Source organism: Hippopotamus amphibius, chromosome 11 (genome assembly GCF_030028045.1).
Source record: "Hippopotamus amphibius kiboko isolate mHipAmp2 chromosome 11, mHipAmp2.hap2, whole genome shotgun sequence".
Lineage (NCBI taxonomy): Eukaryota > Metazoa > Chordata > Mammalia > Artiodactyla > Hippopotamidae > Hippopotamus > Hippopotamus amphibius.
Genome location: NC_080196.1, coordinates 23,350,989 through 23,373,257, shown reverse-complemented (window position 1 = coordinate 23,373,257; position 22,269 = coordinate 23,350,989). Strand labels below are relative to the sequence as shown.

Here is a 22,269-nt window from a genome sequence, read left to right as displayed (position 1 = left end):
AAACATTTGACAACAGTATGAAAATAATGGCATGTATTGGAGAAGTTGACTGTGAAGTCACAAGGCCTGGATTTTAGTCCTAACACTGCATGTACTTGGGTGAGTTTCTGAACCCCATGGACTTCAGCTTCCCCCCTCCTTGCTGTCATCTTGGGAATGAAATAGAATAAGAATGCAAAACAGACATATGAGGAAGTGGAAAAAAACTCAAGGGAGAAGTAAAGAAACTGTAGTAGAAATTAGAAGTGGAGGTGAAGAAATAGTGATTATGTGACAAGGAGGTAAGTTAGAAATGGAAATGATAAAATTGGGGCAATCACCATGGAGGTGAAGTTTATGAAATACAAAATAGAGAAAATATTAAATTTGATTCATATGTTTCTTACAGAGATATGTATCTCCCCTTAACACATTTTCAGTCTCTGATTCTCTGTGTCTCTGTCTCTGTCTCTCTGTTATGCACACACACTCACTCACACTCACACTTACATGCATGCACACACATGTGACTGTCATCCATTTCTGTGACATGATGGATGTGAGGAGAGCAGAGGTGTAGGGAACACAGACTTCCTGACAAAACCATGAAGAAGCTGCTCTCACTCTTCAAGCACATCAAGCAGCTCTCTCTCAGCTCTCCCTGGAGTCCCCATCCTTCCTCAGCAACCTCCTGAGTGCCCTCTTTATGTCCTTGTTCCTCAGGGTGTATATGAGGGGGTTAAGGGAAGGAGTTCCCACTGCATAGAAGAGACCAAAGAACTTGCCCCTTTTCTGGGCATAGGGATTTTTGGGCTGGAGGTAGACAGCAATGACTGAGCTATAGAAGAGGGTGACCACCATAAGATGGGAGGAGCAGGTCCCCAAAGCCTTTCTCCATGCTATGGCAGAGTTAATCCTCAGCACTGCCTGGGCAATGGCACCATAAGAAACCAGGATGAGGCTGAGGGGCACGACCAAGATGAAGACACTGGCAATAGCCATCTGGATCTCATTGTAGGTGGTGCCTCCACAGGAGAGTCGAATTAGAGCTGGGACCTCACACACAAAATCATCCACCTGCCTGTGGGGGCAGAAGGGCAGGCGGAGCGTGGGTGGTGTCTGGACCACTGACTCCACCAGCCCAATGACCCAGGCCACAGCAGCCAGCTGTCGACACAGGCCGGGGTGGATGATGGTGGCATAGCGGAGGGGCTGGCAGACAGCCACATAGCGGTCAAAGGCCATCACTGTCAGGAGGATGCACTCAGTGGTCCCCAGAAACAGGAAGATGAAGAGCTGGACAGAGCAGCCAAGGAAGCTGATGGTCTTCTTTGGGCCCCAGAGGTTGACCAGCATCTGGGGGACACAACTCGTGGTGAAACAGAGGTCCAAGAAGGAGAGGTTGGAGAGGAAAAAGTACATTGGGGAGTGGAGCCTGGGGTCCAGCACGGACAGCAGGATGATGAGCGTGTTGCCCACCAGAGTCAGGAGGTAAGAAATCAAGATGACCATGAAGAGGATTCTTTCAAGCCCTGGGTGTTCAGAGAAGCCCAGAAGGAGGAAGTCCACCGGGGAGCTGTGGTTGACCATGACCTGTTCCTGTCCAGACCTGGAGGGCTGAGGGTTGTCTGAGCAGTGTGTCCAACCTCTCTTATAAAAACTCACCCTGGGTGCTTGTCAGGTCATACCAGGTGGACGATTCTCTTCTGCCTTCACTCACTCAGCCTCTTTCCCAGTCACATCACCATCCAGCAGCCCCTCCTCTTCCCCTGTTCCTCCAGGTCAAATGCTGTCTAGTGGGAGTGAGGAAACCAAGAATATGCTGGAAAACACAAGGAGCCTCACGCTGTTATTGCTGACTTAGTGGTTGAGTTTAGAGGAGGCTGATGTAAAGCGTGGATTAACTAATTAACCCAGCACACAGTTATTGAGCGCCGCTATGTTTGGAGCGCTGTTCTAAGTGTTGTATTGTCCCTTATGTATTTGTTGGAAGACTAGGAAGGTAATATATTTTGAATAAATTTTCTGATTATAAATGATCTCTGTAGATTTGATCATTTCTCTATTGTTCTGATGAATCTTTAGAGCTACTTCTTATATTCCATGCATTTATTTTTCAGATCTTATTGGAGTACAATTGCTTTATATTGTTGTGTGTTGTGCAGTTTCTGCTGTACAACAAAGTGAATCAGCTGTATTTATACATATATCCCCATATTCCATGCATTTTTATGCTGGTTTATTTGCAAGGCAGATTATCAGAGATGAAACATTTTATCTATGAGACAGGTTTTCCCTTTGTGTCTAATGACCCCATTCACAGACAGATCAGTTTGGTTGCCTGAGTTACTGACCTGGAAGTCCTGGTTGGGAAATTGGTCTACATGCTCAGTCCCTGCCACGAGGAGCTTACAGGTGGCAGGCGGAGGTGGCCCCGTGCACACTAAAATCAGGGAGGAGTTCACGAGAACATTGTCAAAGACCTCTAGGTAAAGCCCAGTAATACCAACATACTGAGTGGATTAGAGAAAAAGGTCAGAAAAGGGAAGGACCAACTTGAGTGGATATATCAAGGAAAGCTTCCTAGAGGAGGCAATTGGATTTTTTTTTTTTAAATAAATAGGGAAGTATTGGACATAGAAGGTAAACTCAGGGATGGGGTGGATGCTGCAGCCACTGTGGTAGCTGAGAGACAAGGACTCAGGGTTCTCTGGTCTTAGAAGACCTTTGGAAGGCCACTGCAGGGTGGTGGCAGGTCAGAAGGTGGGAGAACTGGCAAAAGTGCCCTGCAGCTTATAGGGTGACCTGAACATCTCCCATCACAAGGTCGCCATCTGTGTCTAAGCTCTATTGCATCCCGTTTTTGCCAGAAATTTCTGCTTTTGTATCTTTCTTGGTTTGTTCTTTCTTTCTCTCCCATTGCTTTTTTCTCCCTTATAGATTATGTGAGGGTGAATCAAAAATGATCTGCACTCCAATTATATTAAATGTATAAATTCTACAGCCAGAGTGCGGACCATTTTTGACTCCCCCTCGTATTTAAAAATATTTTCATACTGCTATATATTCAAATGAAAGTATGAGTAAAGGGCTTCCTAGGTGGCGCAGTGGTTAAGAATCCACCTGCCAATGCAGGGAATACGGGTTCAATCCCTATTCCAGGAAGATCCCACATGCTGCAGAGCAACTAAGTCCGTGTGCCACAACTATTGAGCCATGTGCTGAAACTACTGAAGCCCATGTGCCTAGAGTCAGTGCTCCGCAACAAGAGAAGCCACGGTAATGAGGAGCCCCCGCATCACAACAAAGAGTAGCCCCCTGCTCGCCGCAACTAGAGAAAGCCCGTGTGCAGCAACGAAGACCTAACACAGCCAATAAATAAATTAATTAAAAAAAAGTATAAGTAAAGCAAACCTCTATAGTTTAATGAGTAATAAAGTCACCTCGGGTATGCACACCAACCAGGTTAAGGACCTGAACCAACGTTTCAAGTATCTTAGAAGCTCCTGGGCGCCCCTCTGTGACTGCTCAGTTTTCCATTTCTGAAGATGTAACCACCATTTTGAATTTTAAATTATGACTTTTTTGAAGATGTATTTTACCTATCATAAAATTTACGCTTTTAAAGTGTATAATTTAGTGGATTTTAGTGTATTCACAAATTGTGCAGTTAGGACTACCACTTCCAGAATGTTTCATCACCCAAAAAAGAAATCCCAGGTCCCATTAGCAGTCACCACGAAAGCCAACTGTTTTTTGAATTAATCCACCAACTATCACCCTAACCTTTTTTTTTTTTTTTTTGCATTTTTAACTTTCTCATTTTCTTGCCATTTCACTCCCTTTCTTCTTCTTCCTTATTTCTGAATCTTTTAGGTGACATCTTCCTTAGTGAGTCTCCCCCTTTTCTCTCTTTTGATCTCTTTTTCTACTTTTTTTTTTCATTTACCATTTATCTCCTAGTTCCTTTCCCTTTGACACATTCATTTCTTGGTTTATGCATTTACTCAATTCTTGAGCTCCAAGAGTGCCAGCCGTGTCCTAGGAGCCGGGCCAGGGGTTGAGGAGTCCACTCAAAGGAGATTTAGATAATGCAGTGATCCTTATCTGCTCTTGCTATTAGTCATAACATTTACTGAGTGCTCCCTCTGGGCCAAGCATGGTGTCAAGCAGCACTCTGGACACCTGGTTCTCACAGCAACCCAGCAAAAATGATGTTATGATTCCCATGCAGAATAATTAATTCCGATTTAGAATTCTTAATTCCAATTAAGAAGTGAACAGTTTCAGAGAGGTTAAGTCACTTGGCTAAGGTCACCCAGCCAGTTAGTTTCAGGGCCAGGATTCTAGTCCCTGTTAAACTTCAAAGCTGTTGAGGACATGTGAAAACGGATGTCTCATAGGAAAAGAACAAACTTTCTACTTACCCTCAATCAAATCAAAATCTTTTCTGCTGCCAATGATGACAAAACTCTTAACTGGTGCCTAGCCTCCTTTTGGATGTCAAGGGGAAAACCTAAAGGAAAGAAGAATGGGCATCCTTGAATGGGCAGTAGGTCTCTGGTCATAATACAGATTACTGATACTTACTACAGGCACTTTTCTAAGCGTATGCACACAGGATGTGGTGGAGCTGGCTCGTACCAGCTCTTGACGGTTAAATTTTCAGGAATTTTGTGAGACACATATTAAACTATTGGTAGCTTGAATCAGCCATGGCAGTGGTATTTACACAATGGAAACTGGCCAACACTTCAAATTAGGGCTCTGCCTCCCTGGAGCCAAGCTGGTTGTTAAACAATTACCGACACATCTCCGATTTTCCCTCACAACAGTTCTATGTGTTATCTTCCTTTTAATATGAGATAATTGAACCTAAGAATGTTTAAATAACTTGTGCTTGCTTCAGCAGCACATATACTAAAATCGGAAAGACACAGAGAAGACTAGCATGGCCCCTGAGCAAGAGTGTTTAATAACTTTACCAAGACTATGTAGTTAGTAAGCTGATATTTGAAACTAAGCAGCTGGTTGAAGAAGCTGTGCCCAGTGTATCTCTGCAGGGAAGATGAGGTCACCTGAGGTCAGAGTTACCTCGCTGCTACGGAGCTCTTTGCAGACAACCTTCCCCTCAGACTGGAGGAGCAGTTAGCCTGTTTTAGTGGCACTGGAGGTAGAAAGGTTGACACAGCGTGGTGGTGGGGGGAGGGATCCCAGGATTCCCATCCCATAGAGAGGCAGAGCTCATTAATCAGCTAAGACCCTGGGGTCCCACAGCTCACAGGCAATTAACCCATCACTAGTTATTGTAGAGAGGGCAGGGGAATATCTAGAGGAAATGTGCCAGCAATAGTCATAGCTGTGGGAGGTAAAAAGGCCACCCCCTGCTTCAGTCTGTCAATAGGAAGACCAAAGTGGTCTCTTGTTTCCACCACCTCCAGAGAGTTCCCCCAGGCTTCCAAATATCCCTCTCAGTCCACTGATTCATCAATTCAGGACCCCACTTTTTAAAGTTCTCAACTTCCTCCTTTTCCATTTCAATCTTCTGAGTCAGAGCACACTGTAGGGACACAGAATTATAAAACCCTAGGGTTGGAAGCACACTTAAGGCATGCAGTCTAACCCTCCTATGACGTAGCTGTGTCATTACCATGTCTCTCCCCTATCAGAGTGGGGCAGGTGGGGTCAGCTAATAAATGGCATTCGGCCCAGTCCTGATCATAATGGATCTGCTAGGTCCATGGACCTACCCAGTAACCATTACTGCAGTCCCTGGATATATAATTGGAATGCACATATTTGGTAGTTGGTAGAATCTCTACAATTGTTCTTTATTTTTTTTTTTTTTAAGGTTCATATCAGCTTTTATTCATAACAGCCCCAAATTGGAAATAGCCAAAATGTTTCTATCAACAGTAGAATGAATAAATACATGGTTGTTAATATATTGACAGCAACAGAATGTTATATATAGCAATGAGAAGAATCCCATGATTGGCTTACAAACAGCATAGAGGACTCTTACAAACAGAATGTTGAGTAAAAGAAACCAGGTGTAAAAGGATACATATTATATTCTCTTATTTATATGAAGTTCAAAACCAAGCAAAACCTATTGTATGGGGTAGATGTCAGAATAGTGATTATTCTTGCTCTACAATTGTTCTTTAATCTGTGGAGTAAGAGAGGTGGGAGTGGGTGGGAGATCTGGAGTGCGGGGCACCCATGGTGGAAGGGCTGTGAGAAGGTGATCGTCGGGCTGGGTTGGGGCCCTGAGACTGCTGAGGCCTCCTGTCTGCTGGGCACAGAGCTGGGGCAGAGCACCACCAGATGTCCTCGTACCTCCTCCCCGGACCAGTGTAACCACTGGACCCAGCGAGAGGAGTCCTTTCTCCTGCTGTGTTCCTCCAGAAGCCTTACTGAGAAAGCTTAATGTCCTACTCACTATAAAGGAGAAATCTTGAAAGAAATTCTGTCCATTAATACAGAGCAATTATTGAAGTTGAATTTGGAGCTGAGAACCAATATGTTGGTAACTGGCACACATATTCAAGTATAAATAAATGTAACTATGTAATGTTCTTACTTTTAAACTTAATGCCAGCATATTATTTACATATTGCACGCCTCATTCTGTTCATTTGTTAGATGATCTTCTCAATTTCTTGTATGGCCTTTGGTTCATGCCTAGAATTTCTGAAATGGTTGTTTTTATTTTGTCCAGATATATCAATGAATTATGGGAAGAGGATTTGCCAGAATTCACCCAGGCCTTCCGCCTCCATTGAATTTCTGCTTTAACCATCTGTAAATAAGAATCCAGAGCAGGTTTTGGATTGAGTTTGGTTTGTGTTTCTAAAGCATTATTCTTTCTATTCTAGTGCGTTTTCAAAGCACTTTCCCACATTCTCTCATGAGGCTGTAGAAGGGAAGGAAGCCTCTTCCCCTGAGAGGACTCAGTGGGTGGATTGACTTGGTCAAGCCCGCCCCATCAGCCTGGGGCAAGATGGGAGGTTCGTGGACTTATGTGCCACTTACTCCATCTTCTTAACCTATTAAAATTCCTACAGCCTAATTCTGCTCCTTGTCTGATTTTTTTTTATATTGGTAGAGAATAAATTAACGTGAGGATATTCTGTCTCTAAGAGAATTTTTTTTTAAGACACAGAGCAAGAGCATCCATTCTGATAGTGCATTTGGAGGCAAGGATGTATGAAACTCTGGAGGAAAAAAAAAATTTTGTTTTGGTCAAGAATGAAGGCACCCAGGGAGTCAGAGTCTGTTCTGCCTCTGGGAGGGAGACACTTTCACATGGGAAGGGAGGAGGAAAGAGGGATGGCCATAATCTAGATTTGCTTTCACTTTTCTTGAAAGGGCACCATTTCTCTGAACTCAGGTGACACTGGGTAGGGAATCCCCTGGGTTGGTCTTTTCTGGCACGATTTCCTCATGTTTAACAGCTGTTTGCCGGAATCCCCGATCTAGTGGGCAAGTTCTCTGTTACCACCCCAGGGTGTGGCCAGTCAGGAACAATAAGCGTGTTGTTTGTGAGTCTGTGGATGAGGATTTCTGTTCCTGTTTGTGAAGTTTGTAAGGGGAGGGAGACTTATTTCCACTGACTGGAAGAGGTAACTGACCAACCTCTGAAACTCTGTGTCTTAAAATATAGTGTATTAATAGACACAGACTTAAGACCCAGTAACACTAACAGTAATAGTTTAGAAAACAATGGCCACTGAAGACATAGTTTATAACTCACAGATCCCAAGAGGAGGAGGGACACCACGCCGTACAGGGCCACATGAGAAAGCACCGAAGTTGGTCACAGGAAGAGAGAGGAGATCAGAGATGTGGGCAAGAGAGCCTTTCACCAGAAGGACCCCGCCTGGGTGCTTCTTTCCTGACACAAAACAAAACGAAACAAAACAAAACAAAACAAAACAAAACAAAACAAAACAAAGCAAAGCAAAGCAAAACAAAACAAAACAAAACAAAACAAAACAAAACAAAACAAAACAAAACACAGAGTAAGGAGGTTTAGAACTAGCTGGTTTGTATAATTTCAGTGAACTCAGACATAGGGGCTGTTGCTAGTTGTCTGGTACCTGGTCCTGGCGAGATTAGGGCAGGTGGTTGGTGGCCTGGAGTGTGAGGGCTTGATAAAGGAGGTGGTTGGGGTCTGAGTTCTGAATTGCTTGATTTGTATTTGAAAAACCATGCTCAGGATGATCTGTTTACCATCTCTTGGAAAGAGTTAATCCTGAGGGGAGTCCCTCCAGGGTAAACAAGACCCCAGATCAAAGCAGTCAAAGCATCAGGATACAGCAAATAAAAGACATGATTAATATGAGGGTGAGTCAAAAATTATCCGCATGATAATTTTTTTTAAAGCTCTTTATTGGAATATAATTGCTTTACACTCTTGTATCAGCTTTTGAGGTACACCAAAGTGAATCAGCTGTATTTATACATATATCTCCATATCCCCTCCCTCAACTCCCTCCTGTTCTCCCTGTCCTGGCCCTCTAAGGCATCACCCATCATTGAGTTGATCTCCTTTTGTTATACAGCAACTTCCCACTAGCTATCTATTTTACAGTTGGTAGTGTAAATATGTCTATGCTACTCTCTCACTTTGTCCCAGCTTCCCCTTCACTTCCCACCCCCCAGCCCCGTGTCCTCCAGTCCATTCTCTGCATCTGCATCCTTATTCTTGCCCTGTCACTGGGTTCATCAGTACCATTTTTTTTTAGATTCCATATATTTGAGTTAGCATACAGTATTTGTTTTTCTCTTCTGGCTTACTTCACTCTGTATAACAGACTCTAGGTGTATTCACCTCATTACATGTAGCTCCATTTCATTCCTTTTTATGGCTGAGTAATATTCCATTATATATATGTGCCACATCTTCTTTATCCATTCATCTGTTGGTGGGCATTTAGGTTGCTTCCATGTCCTGGCTATTGTAAATAGTGCTGCAATGAACATTACAGTACATGTTTCTTTTTGAATTATGGTTTTCTCTGGGTGTATGCCTAGTAGTGGGATTACTGGGTCATCTGGTAGTGTTGCAGAGTTTGATCCCATGAGAAACCAAGCACCACACTCAGAGAGTTGGAGAACTCAGGTTTATTGAGCCGGCGGCACCAGACGAGCTAACGCTCCAAAAATTCTGGGCCCTGTTTCAGGCCAGTTTTCTCCTTTTATAGATTAAGACATATAGCTACAGTTGGTACTAACTGATTGGTTACACAGTTTCTATAAATTACAGGTGATTACAGAATGCAGGGGTTGCTAAGGGTTACATGACGCGCGGGAGTTACTAGGGGTTCAGGGTTGCGGGACTTCAGACAAAGGCAAGCAGAGGCAGGAACAGTACATTTTATACTTATATCAATCACTCCTATGCAATTATTAACAGGCAGAGTTCACATAGCAGGCCTCAAACTATAGATTTCAAATCTTCCTCATCATTAGTTCCATTTTTAGTTTTTTAAGGAACCTTGAAACTCTTTTTCATAGTGGCTGTACCAGCTTACATTCCCACCAACAGTGAAGGAGAGTTCTTTTTTCTCCACACCTTCTCCAACATTTGTTGTTTGCAGATTTTGTGATGATGGCCATTCTGATTGGTGTGAGGTGATGCCTCACTGTGGCTTTGACTTGCATTTCTCTAATGATTAGTGATGTTGAGCAGCTTTTCATGTGTTTGTTGGCCATCTGAATGTCTTTTTTGGAGAAATGTCTATTTAGGTCTTCTGCCCACTTGTGGATTGGGTTATTTGCTTTTTTGGTATTAAGCTGCATGAGGTGCTTGTATATTTTGGAGATTAATCCTCTGTCTGTTGCTTTGTTGCCAAATATTTTCTCCCACTCTGAGGGTTGCCTTCTTGTCTTGTTTATGGTTTCTTTTGCTGTGCAAAAACTTTGAAGTTTCATGAGGTCCCATTTGTTTATTCTTGATTTTATTTCCATGATTCTAGGAGGTGGGTCAAAAAGGATCTTGCTTTGATGTATGTCATAGAGTGTTCTGCCTATGTTTTCCTCTAGAAGTTTTATAGTGCCTGGCCTTACATTTAGGTCTTTAATCCCTTTTGAGTTGATTTTTGTGTATGGTGTTAGGAAGTGTTCTAATTTCATTCTTTGACATGTTGCTGTCCAATTTTCCCAGCGCCACTTACTGAAGAGGCTTTTTTCCATTGTATATTCTTGCCTCCTTTGTCAAAGATAAGGTGCCCATATGTGCTTGGGTTTACCTCTGATTTCTCTATTCTGTTCCATTGCTCTTCCTTTCTATTTTTCCGCACAATAATTTTTGATTCACCCTCGTACGTTCTGCCTGGGAATGGAGACCTCAGGCATTTAGTGTTTGCTTCGCCCAACTGTTGAGACCCTGGAGCTCCAGCCGGAGACTGCAGACCCTGGTGGCCATTAGCTGATGGGTGTTAGTGTCATCTGGAGTGCATGCTGGTGGGGCCCTTGAACACTCACAGTCCTGGGAGAACAGTTCTTGTCTGCTTGTCCTCCAGGCTGCACTCTTCCTCCAGGCTCTGTCCCCTGCACTTATGAGCTGCTTTCTTACCTCTGCAAAGTAGGGGAAAAGTGCATGGGGAGGGGTCCCAGGGAAGGCCTGCCATCCAAGGATACTCCTGCCTACATTTAGGCCCCAAAGCTCTCCTTGTTCTCACTCATACCAAGGCTCCTTGAAGTTCTCTCTACCCCCCATTTTATTTTTTAACTTTCTGCTTTCCTTTTTCCAACACACACGTCTCCTGTAACACACACACACACACACACACACACACACACACACACACACACACACGGATATTGATACTCCATAAGAATATTGGAAGGATTAAATGAGGCAGCATATTTGAAAACATTTTGCACAGTAGGACATAGAAGGTGCTCAGTAATTGTTACTTTCTGTTGCTTTCCTTTTTCTGTCTTTATTTAATTGTTCATTCACTCATGAATTCATTCATACATACAAAAATATTCATTATGTATCTACTCTACCAGACTCTGTGCCAGGCACTAGAATGTAAAGATAAGCAAGACAAAATCCTGATTCTCAAGATTCCCCCAGGAAGCCAGCACTGGCATCAAGATAATGTAGGTTGGACTTCCCTGGTGGTGCAGTGGTTAAGAATCCACCTGCCTATGCAGGGGCATGGGTTCCATCCCTGGTCCAGGAAGATCCCACATGCCATGGAGCAATTAAGCCTGTGGGCCTCAACTACTGAGCCTGTGCTCTACAACCCACGAGCCACAACTACTGAGCCCACTTACCACAATTACTGAAGCCTGCATGCCTAGAGCCCATGCTCCACAACAAGAGAAGCCACTGCACTGAGAAGCCTGCGCGCTAAAATGAAGAGTAGCCCCCGCTCACTATAATTAGAGAAAGCCCATGGGCAGCAGTGAAGACCCAATGCAGCCAAAAATTAAAAAAAGAAAAAAGGGGAAAAAAAAGATAATGTAGCCTACTGAAGGGAGAGGGCAGTGGGAAGAGGGAAGAGGAGACAATGATTCAATTCTAAGCAGATTTCCTTTGTATTCTCCGTTAATTCTCTAATTCCATTCATTGAGGGTGTGAGATGGGAACAGGTATAGATAAGCACTGAGAAGGGAACAGGAGTCCATAGAAGTTGGGTCTTGTACTGCTGCTCCTTTTCTTCCTTTCTAGGTCTTCCTCCATCCACACTTCACTCTGGGATTTTGTTACCTGCAACATGATTTTATTATCATGCCTGGCTGTTGGAGGTTGGTCAGAAGCCCAGAACCCCACTGAAAGATGAATGCAGGGCAGCTGTTATTCACTGTGTTGCAGGTGAAGAGCAGACCTGTGACTCCTCATGGTCACTGTTTATGAAGAAGTTGAAAGTGGGGAGAGAAAAGTCAACTCCAGAAACGGAAACAGATCTTCAGGAATTGAAAGAATATTTGTGCTATTGAAATGGAGTAGGACCCTATGGTCCTTCCACTCCATGTCCTCTGCCTGTCTCCTGTCTGTCGAAAAACTTTAGCCAAAGAATAAGTTTAATCAGAGAAGTGAGAAAATACAGAAACAAAGGAAAACAATCCTACAAGACTAAATAATAATAGTTTAGTCATTAGGCATAGTTAAGGACCTTTAGTTCCTTCTCAAGGGCTATAGACAATATTCTGAGCCATATCCTGTGAGCTGTTTTGTAGAACCTGAAACTCCCACCAGGAGGAGAAGTTAACTACATGATGACCAGGCTGTAGCCATGACATAAGCTGCCACAATTCTGAGAATTTACCTCAAAGACATGGAAACAAATGGACCCTAGAACTGAAGACTAACTGTACCTAAAGCAATCAAGATGACACTGGTTGGACCACCAATGACCAATTTCAAGATGACTGTCAGAGCTGACTGTGCTGTTTCTGTGTGTAGCCCCCTCCCTCCGCCTATAAAAACTCTTGCCCACCCGTCGTGGAGATGGGAGTAGGCCTTTGGACAGGAGTCCACCCTCCTCCCCCAGTTCCCAGCTTCCAAAATGAAGCAAACTTCTCTTTCCACCAACATTGGCTCTTCAATTGCTTTTGAATGGCGAGCAGCTGGACCCCACTTTTGGTTACACTATGATCCCTGGAAAGTGCATGATAAGGAACTCCTAGAACTGAAGTAGTAAAGCTTTCTGTCTGATAACCTATTTGGATATAAATCCTAATGATGCATGATTGATGATGGTGTGAAAGCAGCTTCCTTCTCAAAGCTGAGCATCTAATCTTAGTTGAGCAAATTGCTGTGTATTCTTGGGGAAATCATTAAATTCTTTGAGCTTCAGTTCTCTCTCAACCTTCCTCAAGCAAGTGGAGAGAAAGCATCCTGATGAAGAAGGAAAGAAGACATGGTAGGAACCAGAAACAATGGTAAAGAGGTCATGATAACATGACAAGTTGGAGAGAGATTATATAAAAAGAAATGAGCATGGAGGAGTTGGGGAATCTATAATGAAGATGAAGACAGTTAAAAGCATAACGGAACATAAAATAAATATATAGAGATTAAATATTAAAAATAGACAGGTGTGAGAATGTTACTGAGTGTTAGCTATGATTTAGAGATACTTACTTCCTCTTACACAAGTCCCAGTCTCTCTCTCTCTGTTTCTCTTTCTTTGTCTGTCTCTCTGTCACACATACACAAACACACACACTGTGATCTACTGTAGTGGCTTGGATGGGTGTAGGGAAGCTGTAGAGTGGAGAGCTCAAGCTTGTTCAAAAAAGAATAAAGAATATCCTCTCAATGAAACCACATCAAGCAGCTCTCTCTCAGCTCTCCCTGGAATCCCCATCCTTTCCCAGCAACCTCCTGAGTGCCCTCTTTACCTCCTTGTTCCTCAGGGTGTATATGAGGGGGTTAAGGGAAGGAGTTCCCACTGCATAGAAAAGACCAAAGAACTTGCCCCTTTTCTGGGCATAGGGATTTTTTGGCTGGAGGTAAACGGAAATGACTAAACTGTAGAAGATGGAGACCACAGTGAGATGGGAGGAGCAGGTCCCCAAAGCCTTTCTCCATGCTATGGCAGAGTTAATCCTCAGCACTGCCCAGGCAATGGCACCATAAGAGATAAGAATGAGGGTGAGTGGCATGACCAGGAAGATAACACTGGACACCGCTAACTGAATTTCATTGTAGGTGGTGTTGCCACAGGAGAGTTGAATTAGAGAAGGGACTTCACATACAAAGTCATCTATCTGCCGATGAGGGCAGAAGGGCAGGTGGAGGGTGGGTGGTGTCTGGACTACTGATTGGACCAGACCCATTACCCAGGCCACAGCTGCCAGCCGCCGGCACAGGCGGGGGTGGATGATGGTAGCATAGCGGAGGGGCTGGCAGACAGCCACGTAGCGGTCAAAGGCCATCACTGTCAGGAGGATGCACTCAGTGGTCCCCAGAAGCAGGAAGATGAAGAGCTGGACAGAACAGCCAAGGAAGCTGATGGTTTTCTTTGGGCCCCAGAGGTTGACCAGCATCTGGGGAACAAAGCTTGTGGTGATGCAGAGGTCCAAGAAGGAAAGGTTGGAGAGGAAAAAGTACATTGGGGAGTGGAGCCTGGGGTCCAGCACGGACAGCAGGATGATGAGCGTGTTGCCCACCAGAGTCAGGAGGTAAGAAATCAAGACGACCACGAAGAGGATTCTTTCAAGCTCTGGGTATTCAGAGAAGCCTAGAAGGAGGAAATCCACTGGGGAGCTGTGGTTGACCATGGCCTGTTCCTGTACAGACCTAGAGGGATGAGAGGAGTCTGAGTGTGTGTTCCCACCTGTCTTATAACAACTCACCCTGGGTACTTGTCAGATCATACCAGGTAGACGTTTCTCTTCCCGTTCCTGTCACCCAGCATCCCCAGGTACATCACCATCCAGCAGCTCCTTCTCTTCCCCTGTGTCACCAGGTCAAACATTGTCTAGTAGAATGGAGGAAACCATGAATGTGCTAAAAAACAGATGAAGCTTTACACTGGTACCTCAGACTTACTGGCTGAAGGCAAAGAAAGCTGATATGAAATATGGTTTAAGGGGCTTCCTAGGTGGCGCAGTGGTTAAGAATCCGCCTGCCAATGCAGAGGTCACGGCTTTGATCCCAGCTCCAGGAAGATCCCACATGCCGCGGAGCAACTAAGCCCGTGTGCCAAAAAAAAAGAAAAAAAAAAAAAAAAAAAGAAATATGGTTTAATTAATTCATATTGATTAGTTCAGCAAACATTTATTGAGTACTTATTATATTCTGAGCACTGTGCTATTGAATTTTCCCTTTATTATGTATGGACGGAATTTACAAAGAAATGTGTGTTGAGGGAATTTTCTGATTACAAACATTTCTGTAGAATTAATCTTACTTTCTAATGATAGGCATGAGTTTCCTAGAATCATTTGTGTTCTATCTACTTTACATCTTTGCAGGGGATTCTACCAGCAACCGAAATATGGACTGTGAAGATTTCTTCTCTGTGTGTAATTAGCCAAATCCCCAGAGAGATCAATGGCTGACCTTAATCTTTAAAAAATCACTATGATTTATTAAACTAAAAAATCCCTCTGCAAATGAAAATCCCCAATTTAAACTTCCCATTATGTGTAATGTGGAAAATAAGAAAAAACATAGTGTCCTTTAAAAAATGATTATTGTCTGGTTCTGTAACAGCAAAAGATCCATAAGAACTGAGGTTTGGACATGAAATGCTACCTTTTCATATAAGATGAAATTAGTAGTGAAAGTACACCGTATTGAATTTGGGGCATTTAAACAGAGTTTTGGTTTTGTACAATGCTTGGTTAGTTTCATTCATATGTGATTAAAAACTTTTTATTTTAAAATAAGTTTAAATTTACAGAAAAGTTGTAAGAGTGGTTCCGAAGACTCCTATGTACGCTTTATCAAAATTCACCCATTTTTAATATTTTTACTCACTTGCATTATAATTCTCCTTCAATATATTGACATAGATTAATTTTTCCTTGAGACATTTGGAGGTATGTCATGTGCGTCGTGACCCTTCACTCCGTAATATTTCAGTATGTGTTTCCTAAGACAAGATGGTCTCTTAAATAAACACCAAACAATAATCAAATTCAGGAAACTTATTGATACAACTCTATTAGCTGATGTTCGGTACATATTTTAATTTTGTCAATTGTTCCAGTAATGTCCTTCATAAGAATTTTTTTTTTTTAATATAGGAATCTAGTTCACATATTTTACTTAGATTTCACGTCTGACTCTGGTGTCTTTAGCAACTTCTTCTAAGCCTCTGAACTAAGCGATCTGCTTCAAAATATCAGACGATACGGTCAATCCATGCTGGAGGAGCTTATAGGCTGGAAGGGAAAATGGGCTCACGCTCCCGAAAAACTTTGGAGAGACCACTGGGCATTATCAGAAGACCCTAAGAACTGAAGGGAAGTAAGGCAAAAATATTGGGTGGATGAGAGACAGAGAACTGTGGAGAAAAGGAGCAGTAAGGGTGGGTAAATCAGGGAATGCTGCCTGGAGAAGGTGATGGTATTGTTTTGAAAGGCAGGAGAGCTGGGGCACAGGAGGCCAGCTCAGGGTAGAGCCGCTCTGGCAGTTGAAAGGCAGGACTAGGCAAGTTGACGGGGAGGTGCCTGGCAAGATCATAGTAAGATGGCAGTATCTACCCATTGCAGTGTCTCTTCTTTGGGTTTAAAAACCCCATCTCTTCTCTTTATTTGTCCAGACTTGTCTCTTTCCCTTTACTTTTTCCCATTGTTCCTTTTCACTCTCAGGGATAAATATTTTTTACTTTAATTTTTTATGTTGTTAAATATTTAGAAAAAGGCTATTTAAATCTTAGATGCATTCTGTGTGGCCCTCCCTGATCACACCCACTTCCTTCCCCTGAAGAAGCAATCATTATTATTCTAATTATTATTATTTTTTATAACTCATCCCTGTGTTGTTTTATAGCCTCATTCTCTGCGTCACTAAAAAATAGTCAACTGCTTCTTATTCATCTGTCAACTGTGATCCTAATTCTCCTTCACATCACGTACTTTCTTATCAGTAAATTTTTTCTTACTCTGTTATTTTTCAGTCTCTTCAATTTACATTATCCTTTAATCTTCTTTTTGTTCTCTCTTGTTCTCTATTTCAGAGCATCTTTTCTCTCCCCTTTTTTTCTCTTGTCTTTTTTTTCTCTGATATTAGCAAAATTCAAGCACTGCTTTACTCATTTGTATTCATGGATGTGTTTATGTCTTTGTTGATCACCAAAGAGTTAGTGATGTAATAGGTGCTACAAGGAAATGAGATATCAATTCCGCTCCCCAATCCAATAATGATAATCACCTTATTACTTTAGCAGTTACCATCTATTGAGCACTTCCTGTATACCAGGCACTATGCTAAACATTTCTTGAATACCTGGTTTTCACAGGTATTCTCACTACTTTCAAGGTAGTTAGTAGTATCCTCCATTTACAGAGGAAGAAACAGCTTCACGAAAGTTGAGTAATTTGCTCAAGGTTGTATAGCCAATAAGGGCCAGGGTCAGGTTTCTAGACCCCGTTTGATTCCAAATCTTGTGCTCCTGGTGGCTCCACTATTGAGGATGTGTGGAAATTGATGCTGCAGAAGAAGAATTAACTTGTATCTTACCCACAATCAAGTCAGAATCACCTCATTGCCTTGCTGCCAGAGCATCCCCACGGCAAGGAGCCTCTGGAATGTTTGGAGCCTCCACTTGATCCTCACAATGAGAACTAAAAGCAGACTAAGGAGAGGCAGCACTCGTGAAGGGGTTGAAGGTTAGGTCTCAGGTAAAAATATTGATGGCTAATGTTGCTGCCACACTTTTCAAAGCACTTTGCAACAAACTTGTGCCCTGGATACTCTTGCCTGGATATTATACCTTTGTTTTCAGATGAAGAATCTTAAACACAAGCTGGTTAAGTAACTTGCTCAGAATAATATAGCCAGAGCTGAGATGTGAGCCTAGGTGGGCCGGCTCTAGTGCTGTGCACTGACCATATCCCACCTCTATCATTCTGCCAGATGATGAGGCCAGAGGTAGCTCTTTGCCAACAACCTCCCCTTCTCAGTCCAGGAAGTTAGACCTTCTTCTAGTGGCACTGGAGGTAGAAAGAGAGCTTGGTGAGGTGATGGAGGGAGAGATCCCATGACACCCATCCCATAGAGAGTAAAGCTCATTAATTCTGCCAAGACTCTGGGGCCCTACAGCCCACAAACAGTTAATTAGCCACTGGTACTAACGATGGTTAAGAAAGGAGTGGAGGGACAGTGGGGCAGTGGTTAAGAATCTGCCTGCCAATGCAGGGGACACGGGTTTGAGCCCTGGTCCAGGAAGATCCCACATGCCATGGAGCAACAAAGCCCGTGAGCCACAACTACTGAGCCTGTGCTCTAGAGCCCGTGAGCCACAGCTATTGAGCCTATGTGCCACAACTACTGAAGCCCACGTGCCTAGAGCCCATGCTCCACAACAAGAGAAGCCACCATGATGAGAAGCCCATGCACTGCAAAGAAGAGTAACTCCTGCCCACGGCAGCAACTAGAGAAAGCCCATGTGCAGCCACAAAGACCCAATGCAGACAGAGGAGAGGGCCATATGAAGACAGAGGTAGAGATTGGAGTTATAGAGACATAAGCCACATAACACATAGAGCCAACGGAAGCTGGAAGAGACAAGGGATGAAATCTCCCCTAGAACTATCAGAGGAAGTGTGACCTTACTAACATTCTAATTTTGGACTCCTAGCCTCCAGAATTGTGAGCAACTAAATTTTTGTTGATTTAAGATACACAGTTTGTGATAATTTGTTGAGGTAGCCATAGGAAACTAATACACTATGGGTCAAAAATAAACATAGAGAGAGAAAAAGATGGCGGCGAAGTAGAGAGACGTGGAGTGCATCCCTCTCCACAGATGCATTGGGAATGCACGGAAGGACGCAGTCATTCCCACAGAGAACCAGCTGAACACCAGCAGACAGCCTCGGACACCAGAAAGGGCTGCGGGGAGCCCGACATAGCCGGTAGGGAGGCATCTACGAGGGCTCAAAGAGGGTGAAGCGGCGGAGCTGTGGCAGACGGGAGGGAGTGAGAAACATACGGAGGGTCCGCAGCGCAGCTCAGCGTTCCCGGACCCAGACGTCGATCTGCGGCTGAACGGAGGGTCCAGGAGCGGGAGCGTGGGAACCGGAGAGCTGGTTCAGGGGGAGAAACATTGTTGCCGGTAGGGTCACGGACCGAGAGCACAGGAGGGAGGAGGTCCGCGGAGAGCAGCGCCAGTCCCTGAGAGCTGCCCGGCCATGATGGCGGCTGGAGGCTGCAGGCTCCCGGGCGCGGGGGAGGAGCCGCGCGCATAGCCTCTCCCTCTCTTTCGGCGCCTCTGCAACAGGCAGTGGAGAGACGCCCTGCGGGCCACCTAAGGCACTCAGGGATAACAAGCACCCTCAGGCACTCAGGCGGGGCTAGATTAAAACTCCTTGCAACGCCAGCAGCAGGGAGGCTGCTGAGAGAAAAAAAAAAAAAAAACCAGCATCAAAAAGAAAAAACCCCGAGAGAGGCCCAACTCTAAGACTTTCTGTGTACGCCTGAGCCACCAGCGCCCTCTGCAACAGGCACCTCCAAGCCTGACTGAAACAACAGTGCGCCACTGCTCACTCACTCCCAGGAGAAGGAGCCACTATTGTACCCTCTCCCTCCCCACACACCGACGCTTACAGACGAACAATAAAGGAACCTCTGCTGGTCACAGAATAACGCAAAAAAAAAAAAAAAACCCAAGGCAAGGAGAAGGACACTTACAGCTGAGACGCTAAGGAAACAGAAATAGTAGTATCAATACCTATTGAACGGGTCCATTCTGGGATCAGTTCTGGATTTTTTTTTTTTTTTCTTTCTCTCTCTCTTTTTTTTTTTTTTTTTGATTTATTAAATACGATCTTAGCCCTAAGGGATCTACAAGTTTTAAAACATAATTTTTTAATGATATTTTTTATTCCTTTTTTTTTTTTTTTTTGCCTTTTTATATACTTCTATATCTAGCTAAGTTTTTGGTAGTACAGACAAAATATCTTTCATACTTTCCTTTCATCCCTTTCTTTTATACACTTCTATTCCTTTCTTTTTCTTTGCATATTTCCAACCACATTACACTCTTCTGTTCCCCTTTCTTCCAGCCATTTTAAGTGTATTTTATCTTAACATACTTATAAGCAACACTATCGGTCTGCTCAGACTCCTTGCTCTATTCTCCAGATGATGCACTGCCTTGGTATTAATATTAGGCTTTTGTCTTTATCTTAGTTCTTAGTACAGTTGTCTAATTACATTCTGAGAATCTCCATTCTCTCTGGTGGTACTCCAGCTCATTTCTATATTTGATCCTAGCTTACAAAATCTCCCTGGATTGATGTTTGTATGTGTAGGGTGTTATTTGTTGTTTGTTTGCTTTTGCTTTTGTCTCTGATTTGTTCTGTTTCAGTTGTCAATTTCTGCTGGGTTTCTCTTTGAATATCTGATAGCACACTGGGGTTCTGTCAGGTCTTTCTAGAGCCTTATGTCCTAACGGATTCAATAATTGTGTGTCTTATACATGTATGTGTTTCCTAGACTGAATATTCGTCTAATGCAATACTTGGACATTAGTCTGAGGCTTGGACAGTCTTCTATAAACACCTCTATCACCAGGACAAGCAACCCCAAAAGCTTGGACAACCATGAGGAAACAAAGAAACACCATGCAGGCAAAGGAGCAGGAAAAAAACCCACAAGACCAAATAAATGAGGAGGAAATAGGAAAAATGCCTGAAAAAGAATTTAGAGTAATGATAGTAAAAATGATACAAAATCTCAATAACAAAATAGAGAAAGTACAAGAAACAGTTCATAAGAACTCAGAAAAACAAACAGCAATGGATAACAAAATAACTGAAATTAAAAATACTCTAGATGCTCTAACCAGCCGAATGACTGAGGCAGAAGAACGAATAAGTGAGTTGGAAGATAGAATGGGAGAAATAAACACCACAGAGCAGGAAAAAGAAAAAAAAATAAAAAGACTAGAAGACAGCCTCAGAGACCTCAGTGATAACCTTAAACGTACCAACATTCGAATTATAGGCATCCCAGAAGAAGAAGAAAACAAGAAAGGGTCTGAGAAAATATTTGAAGAGGTTCTAGTGGAAAACTTCCCCAACATGGGAAAGGAAATAATTCACCAAGTCCAAGAAGCACAGAGAGTCCCATACAGAATAAACCCAAGGAGAAATACACCAAGACACATATTAATCAAACTAACGACAATTCAACACAAAGAAAAAATATTAAAAGCAGCAAGAGAAAAGCAACAAACAACATATAAGGGAAAACCCATCAGGATAACAGCTGACCTTTCTACAGAAACTCTGCAGGCCAGAAGGGAATGGCAGGATATACTGAAAGTCCTGAAAGAGAGAAACCTACAGCCAAGAATACTCTACCCAGCAAGAATCTCATTCAGATTTGAGGGAGAAATCAAAAGCTTTCCAGACAAGCAAAAGTTAAGAGAATTCAGCAACACCAAACCAGCCTTACAACAAGTGCTAAAGGAACTTCTCTAAGTAGGAAACACAAGAAAAGGAAAACACCTACAAATACAAACCCAAAACAATTAAGAAAATGGTCATTGGAACACACATGTCAATAATCACTTTAAATGTAAATGGATTAAATGCTCCAACCAAAAGACACAGACTGGCTGAATGGATACAAAAACAAGACCCTTCTATATGCTGCCTACAAGAAACCCACTTCAGACCAAGGGATACATATAGACTGAAAGTGAAGGGATGGAAAAAGATATTCCATGCAAATGGAAGTCAAAAGAAAGCTGGAGTAGCAATACTCATATCAGACAAATTAGACTTGAAAGTAAAGACTATTAAAAGAGACAAGGAAGGGCACTACATAATGATCAAGGGACCCATCCAAGAAGAACATATCACAATGGTAAATATCTATGCCCCCAATATAGGAGCACCTCAATACATAAGGCAAATGCTAACAGCTATAAAAGGGGACATCGACAGGAACACAATTATAGTGGGAGACTTGAACACCCCACTTACATCAATGGACAGATCATCCAAACAGAAAATAAATAAAGACACACAAGCTTTAAATGACACATTAGACCATCTCGACTTCATTGATATTTATAGGACACTCCATCCAAAAACGACAGACTACACTTTCTTCTCAAGTGCACACGGAACATTTTCCAGGATAGATCACATCTTGGGTCACAAATCAAACCTCAGCAAATTCAAGAAAATTGAAATCATATCAAGCATCTTCTCAGACCACAACGCCATGAGACTAGATATCAATTACAGGAAAAAAACTGCAAAAAATACAAACACATGGAGGCTAAACAATTCACTCTTAAACAACCAAGGAATCACTACAGAAATCAAAGAGGAAATCAAAAAATATCTAGAAACAAATGACAACGAAAACACAACAACCCAAAACCTATGGGACGCAGCAAAAGCAGTTCTAAGAGGGAAGTTTATAGCAATACAGTCCTACCTTAAGAAACAAGAAAATGATCGAATAAACAACCTAACCCTACACCTCAAACAACTAGAGAAAGAAGAACAAAGAAACCCCAAAGTGAGCAGAAGGAAAGAAATCATAAAGATCAGAGCAGAAATAAATGAAAAAGAAAGGAAAGAAATCATAAGAAAAATAAATAAAACTAAAAGCTTGTTCTTTGA

The 22,269-nt window shown here is 42.8% G+C and overlaps 2 protein-coding genes and 1 non-coding gene across 3 annotated transcripts; 1 reads left to right on the top strand and 2 right to left on the bottom strand.

Annotated features, from left to right (window-relative positions):
- Positions 1-630: 630 nt before the first annotated feature.
- Positions 631-1,569, bottom strand: LOC130831564 (olfactory receptor 2H1-like). The gene has a single exon (XM_057699811.1). The coding sequence runs from the start codon at positions 1,567-1,569 to the stop codon at positions 631-633; it is 939 nt and encodes a 312-aa protein (XP_057555794.1).
- Positions 1,570-4,875: 3,306 nt separating this feature from the next.
- On the top strand, positions 4,876-4,982 carry LOC130832127 (U6 spliceosomal RNA). Its single transcript, XR_009048208.1, has one exon. It is a non-coding gene; the product is annotated as a U6 spliceosomal RNA (small nuclear RNA).
- Positions 4,983-13,293: 8,311 nt separating this feature from the next.
- On the bottom strand, positions 13,294-14,232 carry LOC130831550 (olfactory receptor 2H1-like). The gene has a single exon (XM_057699785.1). The coding sequence runs from the start codon at positions 14,230-14,232 to the stop codon at positions 13,294-13,296; it is 939 nt and encodes a 312-aa protein (XP_057555768.1).
- Positions 14,233-22,269: the final 8,037 nt, after the last annotated feature.